The 13,218-nt window shown below is 39.2% G+C and overlaps 1 protein-coding gene across 1 annotated transcript in view; it reads right to left on the bottom strand.

Annotated features, from left to right (window-relative positions):
- Nucleotides 1-4,636: 4,636 nt before the first annotated feature.
- Nucleotides 4,637-13,218, bottom strand: part of GOLPH3 (golgi phosphoprotein 3) — a 32,725-nt gene continuing 24,143 nt past the window's right edge. The window contains exons 3-4 of the mRNA XM_075078217.1: nt 9,785-9,899; nt 4,637-6,590 (exon numbers count right to left, since the gene is read on the bottom strand). Of these exons, the coding sequence (XP_074934318.1) occupies nt 6,166-6,590; nt 9,785-9,899 (540 nt within the window). The 3' untranslated portion in view covers nt 4,637-6,165. The remainder of the gene's footprint in view (nt 6,591-9,784; nt 9,900-13,218) is intronic.

Below are 13,218 nucleotides of genomic sequence, written 5' to 3'. Positions count from 1 at the left end.
AATTGCATTTTATTTCAGGCCTGTTTTATTTGTATATTCCAGTTTAAGGTCACTCGCACTCCCTTGTTTCAAGTACAACTGCTCACCCGCATGACCCGGTGTTTTCCTGGATGACTGAAAACTTTGTGAACAGCTGGCTGTTCTGCTCCCACGCAGGCGCAAGCACAGCCCCAGACATATCTGCAGTGTATTGACTGGTGGGCATGAGCCAGACCCCTCACCAGACCTCTCCAGTCAGCTCTGCCATGCTCAGAGAAACTCTTGGACACCAAAGGTCTCCCTGGCACGCACAGGTTGGGACCACTGGGAGAACAACCTCCAGGGGATGAAGATGGGGCTATCATGGCTATTCATGGCCTCTCCAGGTGGAGAGCAGCTCCCACATCACCTGAGAGGTAGCAAGTCTTCCTAGCCTGTGGCCCATGGCCAACTCCACTTTCACCAGGGGGCAAAAGAATAATCAAGCTTCTAACCCACACAAGATCTTTTCAAAATGTCATTAAGTACATTGCATAAGATCAACATCCTCAGGAATCTCAGACCTTTCCAGGAAAGGAAGCTCCCTTGGATCAATTTTTGTTCAGGCACCAGCATGACTTCTCCATCAAGGGCCCTGCTTACAGCCGCAGCTGAGGTGGGTTACTGCAAGATTGCTGCTTAGAGAAACAACCTGGTTTTGCTAAATTCTTCTGCAAGTCCTCTGAATACAGGGTCTGAGATTTTTTTTTTTTAATGGTGTGTAGGCGTTGTTCTGTTTAGCATTGCAAAACTTGTACATGACTTAGCTAAATCTTATTTTCAGAAGTGACTGAGGTCCTCAGGAGCTTAAGGAGTCAGAGCAGGATTTTAAAAGCTGGTTAAGACATGATTTGGTTTCATTTGAACAGACAGGAAACAAAGAAGGACCTATAAAGACACCCTGGCAGTGGCAAAGAAAGCTTATGAACTGCCTGTTATTTCACTTTTCAACCACCAAAGTCCTCTCCTAGCGCCTACCTTCAAGACCAATGCCAGGGCAAAGGGAGAAAAAAATCCAAGATTTGAATAAATGTACAAAAGGAAGGAGCAAAAGATAAATCCCGAATGACTAGTGCATTAGGTGATGGCAAATCCTTTCTCAGCAGACATCAGAGGCACTAGATGGGAAGGAACTGGATGATGTACTGGGAGCCAAGAAAGCAAAAATGAAAACCAAAAATATTTTAGTCTATTTTTCCAGGAAAACAGCATATATGATCACATTGTAAGTATATCTGTGCCTTTTCTCCCACTTGTACCTTTTAATCAAATCAAATTAAATAGAAGACACCTTTTAAATATTTTAAGCATCCACAACTTCCATAATGGCCAAATAGAGAAGGCAATTTTTTGAGCTGCAACACAAACTCAATGCTCTTAACAAGCAGAGAGCCCAAAAGGGAAAATTACTCTTGTGTATCATGCTCTCATTGTAGGAAAAGCCTGAAAAGGAGATACCAAGTCCTCAGAGCACTGGCTCAGGAACAAGGTCTACTTACATTAGACAACAGGCAAAATCATGATCCTCAGCTGCAAGACCTCCCTCCTGCATGGACAACAGCTTGCTTTTGAAGCAGGCAAAGAGCAGTTTCAAGGTAAATCAGCATGAGGTTTTGTTCACTTTTACAAACCATGTTACAAGCTGTAGCAGGTGGCCAGCTGCTTCAGTTCAGCCACTGAGGCAGCTAGTATTGACAAACATATTTGCTGAAGAGGGGGAGGCTCCTTGAGGCATCGGCAAGGAATCAAAGCAGAGGGGAAAGCAACTCCAAGGACAGGGTAATGGAGAGTCAAGCTTGAGCTGACCATAAAACTGAGAGCAAAAAAAGGTTAGTAGTAACAAGGCAAGAGTGGAAACTTCTTCAGGTTAGAAATCAGTACAACTCATGCACGAGCAGACAAAGCAACAGCAAAAAGAGAAGAAACGTAGAAGACTAGGGGCCAAAGAGAGAAAAAAGCCAAAACAGCAAATTATTTGGAAATATACAAAGGTGGTGGGGCAGGGAGGAGCCAAAGGCTACTACTCATCAGCATTTCTTTCCCTATTCTTTCATGCGGTTTTAGGAACCAGCTTTTCTTCTCCCTGTTCCTACAGAAGCTTTCTCCTTCTGAGTCAGAAGGCATTTCTTACCGTCAGCTTTTCACAGGCTTCGTTCTGCTGCTTTGTAGGCAGGAGAAAACAAGACCCAATGGGAGGAAACTCCAGACCTTATTTGGAGATAAACATGGGCAGCAGCTCTGACCACACATCCCCCCCAACCAAAGATCCTCCCCTCCTCCCCAAGAAAACCACCTCCTACACACACCTGAAATAACGCTTTATACCTGACACTTAAAGCACTTGACACCATCTCATCTCCCAACTAAACTGTTGTATACGTTAAGTATTACCAGAATAAGTTACTTTTTCAAGAAATTTGTACTTCTCTGAAGCTGGAGGCCCCCCTCCATATAGAAAGACAGGTGGACAACAGGGGAAACTAGAACATAACAGGCTTTAACTACTGAATGTGCCTGAAGCTCAGCTGAGGCAGAACTGAGGTTTTGATGAAATCTTCAAGTTCTGTTTCTGAAACTGGTGAAGATCAGAGCCTCAGGAAAAAACTGGAAATTGCTGAGTAAATGAAAAAATCCTTTAGGTATTGCATGCATGTGATACACAGTAACCATGTGAAGCTCATAGCTTGAAACCGTGCTTTATTTTGTTTCAGTACAGATTCAGTCCAGTTCACAGAGAACACATTAGTTAGTACATATCTTCACTTTGTAGGAGAAATGGGCATGAACACATGAGCACTTAGTCATCAGCCTTTTAGAGCCAATTTATGCAACTTTTGCCTTGAAAGCATCATGTATGGCCCACAGGATTCACTAGCATCCCATACAGGAGCACTGTAACATCATCTCTAGAAACACAGAAGAGGATGTAAATTTCAAGGACTATAAAACTATATGTATATACTGCTTGGGGATGTAACATTCAAAATCCTATTTTTGACATTAACTTGAAAGTTTGTTTTAAAATAATGTGTCTCTGAATAATATATACTCTTCCTTGAGGCACACATTCAAGTTCAGGCTATGGATAGCAGTCTTCACTTTAAGCAGCTGTTGAGAGCCAGGGACTCTGAGCAGACAAAACTGGTGTAAGACCAGGCCTCCATGAGCTGCAGTAGCAGCTAACAGAAAGAACGGCACCTGAATCTCAGCACATCAAAACAGTCTCCCACATTTAATCATTTTATTAGAACCTGGAATAGCAGAGGCAAGGATGTTAGCTAAATCAGCCCATTAACCTACCAAACTTACCGTCCTGGTTAGGCATAAGGCCTGGTAGCACTCATTAGGCTTTGGGTTTTTAAAACACAACATAGGACTCAAGTCTCCAAAAGCTCATACCCAGGCTTATACCAGGTGGTCTGGCAAAAGACAGTCACTTTTCACAAAACTTTCAATACTTACATCAAAATTCTTTGATACACCCAGTACAAACTCTCCCCATCACAGACAGAGGTTCTATCTTTAAACAAAATAAAGATGATAAATACTGTAGGCAGTTATCACCTATGTGAAGAAAATAAAAAATCCCCAAATCCTCTTTCTGCAGTGGGGGGGATTAAAGGGTGACCTCTTTTAAACCATGTTGGCTGTGAGGGTGGCAAAACCCCAATATCCTCCACAACCTAACATGAAACCACCAGAAACATGGAAAATACTCCCAGAATGAATATGAGGACAGAAAATGGGACTATGAAAGATACTTTCAGTCTGAAGCATCTTTCCAGTAGCTTAGATTTTTCAAAGCCATTTTAAAGATTTTGTGCACTTGCTCCTGAATACTCCAGTATTTTTCTGACCTTCCCACCTAATTACTCTTCCCTCCTCTCAAAGAGCAACAGAATATGCGAAAACAGATCACAGGAGAGAGAGACAATTAAAGCAGTGAGTTATCTTATACTATCAAGTACAGGAAGTATTCTAGAAGTGTCAAATGTAAGAGCAACATGGCAACCTTCATTTTTCCCCCACTTAAAGCAATCATGTTTTCAAACATTGAAAAGAAAATGTTCAAAGTTCATTTCCAAGTTCCTCAGAGTTTTAAACACAGGGTCTTACAACCTAGAGAACAGTTTGTCTTTTTATTTGTAAAGAAGAGTTTGAAATACCTTACAATATACTTTTAATTACATTTTTCTAAAGAAACTGCATTTAAGAACTGAAAGAACAGCGTGCCATTAAATGTTAAGGACCATATTTTAAAAACCTTTATTAAAAAAGGTTATATGGGTATGATGAATTTAAGTTGCATTTTAAAGGCAACTACTCAAGCATCTAAATGATTGAAAATGAAGTGTGAAATTGGAAATCCAGTCACAGATGAGGCTGTAGAGTTGTGCTCAAGATAGAAGAGGTCTACCCACAGCAAGCACAGCTACACGCTCACAAGCTAACTCAACCTGTCTCAGCCATGAGTCCTGCAGATCTGAGCAACACCACTGTTTACGTCAGTTTGATCTACTTAAACTCTCCCTTTCTAATAAGAAGGATTAACTAAAGCTTTCAGTTAAGCAATAAAACCTTTCTAATTAGCAACAAAAAATAAAAATGACATGCTTGCTCTGTTTCAGGCACTTTCAAGATCATAGTTTATTTACTGTAGGTAAAAAGCTAGTACACAGATTAAGGGATCCCTTAAATTTCAAACTCTACAGTTATACACCATCTAGTATTCTTGCTCTGAATATTAACAAAAAAGTTTCTAAACACCTGTAAGCCCCACTATTAATCTGCATTGTTATGAGGAGAAAAAAATCAGTACTTAATTTTTTCAAGGCATATTTACACTGTGAAACCAATGGGAGATAACAAGCAGTGGCAAAGAGGCAACAAATTTTAAAAAGCCGAAGTTTTTTTTTTTGCAGTAGAGTGCTAATCTGCATAATTTTATATAAAGAAATAAAAATATAGCAGAGTGTCCCATTACAGAAATCTTAATCATCTGAACTGTAGTTATTACTTGCTAATCATTTACATGCAACACCTGCTAGGACTGAATTTTTGTTTTTAAAGTGTAGATTATGATGTTTAAGAGACAAACATTAGTTTGTGTACAAAACTGAAAACTGCACTCAAGAATTGTATTGTCATGAGCCTCCTCCATACAGGAAGCGGGGGGGGAAGTACAATCAATGACAGAAAGCGGTCTCTTTCCATAGACTAATTATCAAAGGCAATGCATAGACTGAGAATACCTGGATGGCACACTCTGTAGACACTGGAAACAAACAACTTTCACATACACGTTCTTTACAGGAGGCCTTTCTTTCCATCAAATGGCAAAGGCTGACAGCAAATAAGGGGCACCAGGTGTACACCTACGTAGATCTTGCAAAATACTAAGATGGGGCAGTTGTTAATATACAATTTGAACTATACATACAATATATGGAATGTATCCCATCCCAAAACTGGTTTATGAAACAATTGGACCATTCTATACTAGCCTTATGACTCAGCTATCGTTCTAATGAAAATATAAGTACACAGAGACTTGTATGAAAAGTAAAACTTACAGGGCATTTTACAGGAACTATTGACAAAGCTGCTTAATGGCATTTCTGCTTTTAAAGTAATTTTGTTAGATAGCGCTGAGAAAACATCTGTGTATAAAATGTCCTGACAGACCCTTCAACATGGAGCTTTGGTGATTTAAAAAGGCCCTTTTAAATCTGTTATGAATTGTACTACGGAAGTATTGATGCATGCACACATCTGTCAGCTGAGACTAGCGGTCCAACTGCATGCACTTTTCCTCCTTGAGGTGCTTTCTGTATTAAACCACATCAATAACAGTAAGATGAAAAATAGATTAAACAAAGTGTTTCAGATAACTCAAACTGAATAGGAAATGGAATGCCAATATGGCAGTAGAACATTTTTCTGTTGTTTTTAAACAGGAAGGTCTCTTGTACCAGCAGAATCCTGTACACAGATACACAGAGGAGGGAAATACGCCACTTATAGTTCCCATTAAACAAGAGCCAATTCATCATGTGAGAAGGTACAAATTACAGAAAACATGAATAGTCAATAGAAGAGAAAACTGGTTTACATGAAAGAAGAGAGAACACTTCAGTCTGAACACAGTTATTTTGTGAAAGCTGCTACAACAGCCCACAGAACCTCATTCGTGTTGGCTTTCATACATTCAACCTCAGGGTCTAGATCCAGAAGCTGCCGCACTCTCTTTGTGGCTAAATCATACTGCTCATCCAAAAGAGGGGCAAAAGCGTTCTCCAGAACATCTGAAGCATGGGCTAAATAAACGAGTGCCAGCAAGCGCTTGTCCATGCGGTGGGGGTCATTCACCCATTTGTCAAGGACTGCTTCTTGAACCTTCTTGATGAGGCGCTGTTTGATATTATTGTTGGTGAGAGGGTGCGTAGTCATGTCAAAAAGAAGGAAGTTCTGTTTCTCTGTTGTCAGTACACCTTTTTCCACTAGATTTTTAGCTAACCGTTCACGGACATTTCGTAGTTGGTAGTGCAACTTCAATGGGTTCCATGTTTCACCTAAAAAAACCAAGCAAAAAACCCAGAATCAGACAAAGTTTAAGCTAGTACTATTACAGTGATTTCCACACCCCCCCTCCCCCCCAGTACAAAATGAGCTGTCAAATTCATACAGCTGACTATTACACTAAGACACTGTGCTAATGTCAGCACTCCTCTGATCTCTGACCTACCCAGATACAGGCATAGAGACAGAGACCATGAGGTCCTCCTTGGAGGCCCTTCAGTGTATATTTATAAACTTTGGATGAAATGCTAGCTCAGCCATGTCTTGATTAAGGATATAACAAATAAGCAGTCTTGTACTGAAAAAAAAAATCCCAAAATGCAAAGCAGCCATGAAAAAAGAATTTACTTCTAATAAAAATAAACATCTATTCCATTCTTGCGCATTTGTCTGCTTCTAGCCTTTTACCATTTCAGAGACTAGAAGAGGAGTCATTGCCTTTCTTTTTGCCACAGAGGCAAGCTAATGCACACCTACCCTGCACATTTCTTTATTTCTTCAGGTTTTCATTCTTCTCTCCTTTCCTGCCCCCACGGGGTGAAACAGTGACCACGCACTGTGTGACTGGGGGTGTGTGTGTGTACACAGGAGCACATGTTGGGCAGGGGCTTTAATGTTTCTATAAAAATTATTTCTAATACTTTTTCCTAAGACAAGACAATCTGGCACTTCAGAGCACATGACTGTGTGTGCACAGAGGACAGAATCCAAAAAGCACAAAATCAGCATCAATAGCTACCGACAGAGTTAAAATTGTAAGCACTGAGAAATCTACCTTTGCTTAGAAGTTTACTTAACAAGCTAAAAAATTTAGGCCTGGTCCACCTATCATAAGTGTTAAAACCCCCTCCTGATAGAAAAGAGCCTATGCATTTTAATAGGCAAGGGAAGAAACAGCATTAAGTATTTCTTACACAGATGGGGGTTTTCTATAAATGCTATGAGGACTTCTGTATCCATTTGTTTCTGTATCAGAAAGCTTTTTAAAAACACATTGATTAGCATACAATAGTAATAATAATAATAAGAAAAATAACAACAACAGATGGGGGTGACATACACTGTATCCAAGTAACAGCCAAGTTAAGTAAATGAGGTGACACCAACTGTATAGTGAAAGGCAGAGAACCCACACAGGCCTCAACTACATGAGTCCCACCTCAATGAATGTGAGTCCCCAGCTTTACCATGAATGAAACTAGCACACACACAAAAGTAGTTTCCTTACAGCATTTCACAGGGCAAAGGCTATTTCCTAGATTTTAATACATTTGTTAGGTGGACATGGCTATACAGTAATAAAAATCAGTACTGTGGTGACACCTTGTGACCAATCTCCTCAATTACACAGACACTTGTCCAAACGCAGACAAATGTTTGGTACATCTACAGGGAGACCTGACATTTTGATCCAAATTTCTGTATCTCCTGCACTTGCTTCCCTTAGAGGCTATCTTATAAACAGCATCGACCTGGCAACCATCACCTTACATATCCATATAAATATTTGCATGATGGTTTTGAACCCATCTGTATTGTAACTTCAAGCAGCATTCTTATCACTAATAATTACTGATGGAGTAGCTATGTTTCCAGGATCAGACCCTAAAGCAAAATTCTAAAAGAGTTTAAGGAACCCCAAACAAAACACCAAAACGTTTTTCTTCAAAGGGCAGTCCTCTAAACCATGGAAAAAGCAAAAAACCCTAATGCCATCCAAGAACTAGTAATTAATAACCATACTTTAAAAATGATTGATCCAAGTCTTAGCCACAGCACTGATAACTGTCTTCCCAGGGCCAAAGTTCAAGAGGGCCAGGAAAACCTTAGCTTAGCTCAAAGAAAACCTACAACATTGTTCGTTCATTAGTTGACTTTTTTTTGAATCCATACTAACGTCTGCTCTGCACTGGGAGAGAAGATGAAATGTCAGCACAAATTATGTATTTGGAACAAGAAAAATTAATTGTTTTTGCAAGCTGTAGAAGTGAAGGAGAGCTGAGCAAGAGCTAAACTGCAAGGCTATGTAGCAGCCATGTCCCCTATGACAAGGACTACTTTGTCCTCCCTCCTCTCTCCCCACTCTGCCTGATAGTCAAGGAGCAAGAGGGGAGGGATGGCATGGACATGAGTATCAACTGATGTGCAAGGAAGGCTGTTTAAGCTGTACAGGACAAACAGGAAGAACATAATTAAAACAAGGCAGAGAAAGGTGCAGAGATTTTTTGCTCATTTTTGAAACTCTTAGTTGTTACAAGTAACAGATTTAGACACACAGCTTCAAGTCTCATTACCCCCTACCTCCCAGAGTCACACTGTTGACAAAACAGTGGGTTTTTTGTCCTGGACTGTTTGCACAACTGAAGTACAAATCTGACCTACTCCAAGGAAGTTGCATTTTATGTGTTTTGTAAAAACAGACAAACCCTGGTGATGAATTCTGACTACAGAAAAAACCCAAGCCAACAAAGCAATAAAAGCACTACATGTTAGAAGTTGGTCACTGTTAATTTCAGTTTAATTTATGCATCCTGAGGATACAACTGTTGGTGAGGCACACAAAAACCTTAACTGTAATTGTAAAGATGAAATCTAATTGATTTTTTTTTTGCAACTTGCTAGCTTTACAGGAAGAGCTGTGTCAAAATACTGATCTTGAAGACATGGTTTGGAACAATGAGAAATATCTAACACTTGAAAATATTTATTACAGTTCTCCAGTTAATGGAAAAAAAGAACTGACTCTTTATTGTTTCTTTATGATTAATGGCCAAATCATACTCAATTTTTACATCTGAAGGGTAAGCTCCTTATCTTTATCAAAAGACCGAATCCAGGCACCTGTACTCCAGAATTCCAGTAACCCTCATTTCAAATTACAGAGGAAAGCAGTTATGTCTCCAAGGAGCAGCCCTGATGTACTTTAGAGTCACTGGAAGGCACCTCTTCCACAGAGCTGAGAAGTCCTCTGACACTTCCATATAGATCCTTTCTGCACCAAGTTTAAGTCAAGCAACAGTTACTTATTTTGATTAAAGGCTACAATCAACAAGAGACTACCCTAGAGGACAGACTAATTAACTTTTTTGCATACTTTCTCCCCCCAAACTTTACAGTATAATCTCTAGTGATGCCAGATAATTAGCTTTATTGGGAAAAAAGCAAATACATTATGTCCAAGGCTTACCACTAAGCAGTTCAATCCAATTTTGTACTGTTTCAGGAGGCTGGGTCTCTTTTATGTGTTTCAGAGCTTCATCAAGCAGAACATCCCCTGTAGGAGCATCTGACTTGCAAATCACCTAGGATAGAATAAAATGCAGTCAGTATTTTGACTTAATTAATATACCATAAACATCCACCAATGAAAACTGGAAAAATCTACCTGTTATCAAAACCAAGGAAATTTTAAAAAATTAAGGAACCATGTCTAAGGATATGCAACTTTAAAAAAATACCTAGCTGTTGAAAAACCAAACTATCTAGGATTTTAATTACAAAACTATATTAAGTCTTAGGTTATCTTGACTAAAACCATAGTATTAACAACATGCTTGATACCTAATTTTTTAAGGAAGGTAATCCACTAACCTGGCCATGTCCTTTGCTTTCTCCACAAAACAAAGTATACTGCAGTGTTAAATTACTCTCTGATGGCAGTATATTTTTCTGCTTCAAATCAATTTATTCAAACTACTGCAGTTAAACGATTAGGCCATGTAAAACTGAGAAATCAATTACAAACTGAAAAAGCAGGAAAACTGGTTTTCTTCCATATATTCACAGATAAAAACAGGTTGAAGACAACATCTGGAAGTTTTACAGCTTTGAAGAACACATTGACCAGCAACACTACATTCCATTCACTAACAGGTAAACCACACGTATTAGGCAAAATATGTATGTACTAATAAACCCCTTAACATGCAATATTCAATGCGGTATCATTTGTTATTTAATAACTTCTAAAATAATTCAAGCTCTTCCCTCAAGAGAGCACAGGAGAACAAAAAATCATTCACAGTAACATAATAAAATGTTAACAATTTGAGTAACTCCTTGTTTACCAGGGTAAGCAGTTATATAAACTATGTAAAAATACATTTTTTCTGGTTAGAAAAACAAGAGCACCAAATGCCAACACAGATTAAACTAGCTCAAGTCGATGTTTGAATAAAAACAAAGTAACAACAAAATCTATCTGTCTTTAGGAAATGAAGAATTACTACAGTTTCAAAGGTATTTATGAAAATGACTAAAACTGGCAATTTAAATAGTATTACAGGTTAGCACTTTATAAGCATCAGGTAAAAACACAACAGGCAACTGAGAAAGACTAACGCATCAACACAATATCACATACACAACAGAAGTGAAAGCTCTTGTTTTTTGTAAAGCTTCACAGTAGTCAGAAAGGTGTCCTGGAAAAGCTTTAAGTGTCCTATTGAAATACATCCCAAGTTTAGTACTGTTCCATAGTTCTAATAATCATTACTACAAACAATAGGGGAGTACAACACACATTCATAGGGGTCTGTAGATGACACTGAAATGAGTTGCAATGGTAACACAGTTTCAATACTGGCAAGATGGTTCCAAACTAGAGATGCATACAAAGTCAATGAGATGAAATGAAAAGGAAAATTGATGGAAAGATCCTTATGAATACCTAGCAGGTCATAGCTGGAATACTATTTCCAATTTAGATAGTCTGTATAAAGCAAAGAAAATAGATTTTTAGTAAAATCAGCAAGAACGAACGAGTCCACAATGCCAGGCTAAAAAGAACAAAGTTTCTTTAGATCTAAGAAAGCATGTAAGATATTTTTACAAAGAGGGTATCAAAGATTAGTTTAGGGTGCCTAGTTTGGGGAAAAAAAGATACCAGATTATTCTGGAAATATGCAGGATATATTGTAAAAAACTTCAGCAGGTGAATTAACCACCCAGGGGGCTGCTGGATTCCATTCAGTGGAGAATAAGACTAAACATCTGCCACAGAGGGACCAGAAAAACCTTATTGTCTGTTACTGCATCAAGATTAAATGGTGTCTTGATATATTGTCTAAGTCTCCACTTTTGGGAGCTGGAGATCACTCCAACCATGAACCTTGGATATTTCATTTTAATAAAAAACACTACATTTTAATCCAGACAATTCCTATTTGAAACTAAACACACAACAATCCATATTTATCTTTGATTTACAAGCTTGCACCACAGCATTACCCAAAACCTCTATTAAGCACATATAATGGTAATACATATCCTCCAGTTTTGTATCAAGATTCTGATTTTTTGGCAATTGTTGTTGTTTAATTATACAGGAGCATACTTCAAGTTAGGTTTCTAAGCTCCTGGATTGCAGCTATTAATAGCCACCTTTCAGGTATTCCTTTAATAATTAGGCCCAAAACACCCATCTTTTTAAAACTGACATTCCAGCAGTATTTTAGTTTCTTTGAAGTGTCTGTCCTGGTTTCAGCTGGGATAGAGTTACATTTCTTCATAGTAGCTAGTATGAGACTATGTTTTGGATTTGTGTTGGAAAAAGTGGATATAATGTAGAGATGTTTTAGTTGTTGCTAAGTAGCACTTACACTGGTCAAGGACTTTTTCAGCTCCCCATGCTCTGCCGGGGGCACAAGGAGCTGGGAGGGGGCACAGCCGGGACAGCTGACCCCAACTGACCAATGGGATATTCCATAGCATACGATGTCATGCTCAGTATATAAAGCTGGGGGAAGAAGGAAGGGGGAACGTTTGGAGTGATGGTGTTTGTCTTCCCAAGTAACCGTTACCTGTGATGGAGCCCTGCTGTCCTGGAGATGGCTGAGCACCTGCCTGCCTGTGGGAGGGAGTGAATGAATTCCTTGTTTTGCTTTGGTTCCGTGTGTAGTTTCTGCTTTACCTGTTGAACTGTCTTTATCTCAAACCATGAGTTGCCTCACTCTTACTCTCCTGATTCTCTCCCCTGTCCCACCAGGGGGGAGTGAGCGAGCAGCTGCGTGGTGCTTGGCTGCTGACTGGGGCTAAACCATGACAGTGTCCCATATAATTAGTTTCACAGTAATCTTAGTTACATCAGATTGCTCCAGCCTGCTGCAGCTGGCAACCTGCTACTCACCATCTCACTTGAACAGGTAAGATGTGAAGTCATCTTTCTGACATCTTTCTGACATGTTTTATTATTACTAAAAAAAAAACCCAAACAAAGCAAACCTCACTGAAGAGATAAAAAATGCTTTTAATTCTAGGATATATGTATGGTTGGGGTTTTTTTGTTAGGGTTAGAAAACAGCTTTCCTTGCTTATTTGGGATCAAGATACTTTCTTCTACCACTGCAGAGGCGTTTATCAAGTTAGCTTGAATATAATGCACCATGACAGTATGAGCCTAAACATACAGGCATTGAAAGGAAAGAGTTGTAAGGAGCATAGACTCCCCCATTCAACTCTGTCATGACCCCATAAGCTCTTGCAAAGCCACAATGTACAGCAGTTTTGCTTCCAAGTTTACTGTTCTCTGCAGCCAGGTGTACAGCACTGTTTCTTCCCACTTTCCTGTTACACTGAAAATTCTCTGCAGAGATTCTTCTGATTATCCTTCCCCTCAAACTA

This window comes from Phalacrocorax aristotelis, chromosome Z (genome assembly GCF_949628215.1).
Source record: "Phalacrocorax aristotelis chromosome Z, bGulAri2.1, whole genome shotgun sequence".
Taxonomy (NCBI): Eukaryota; Metazoa; Chordata; class Aves; order Suliformes; family Phalacrocoracidae; genus Phalacrocorax; species Phalacrocorax aristotelis.
This window is presented reverse-complemented; position numbering and strand designations above follow the sequence as displayed.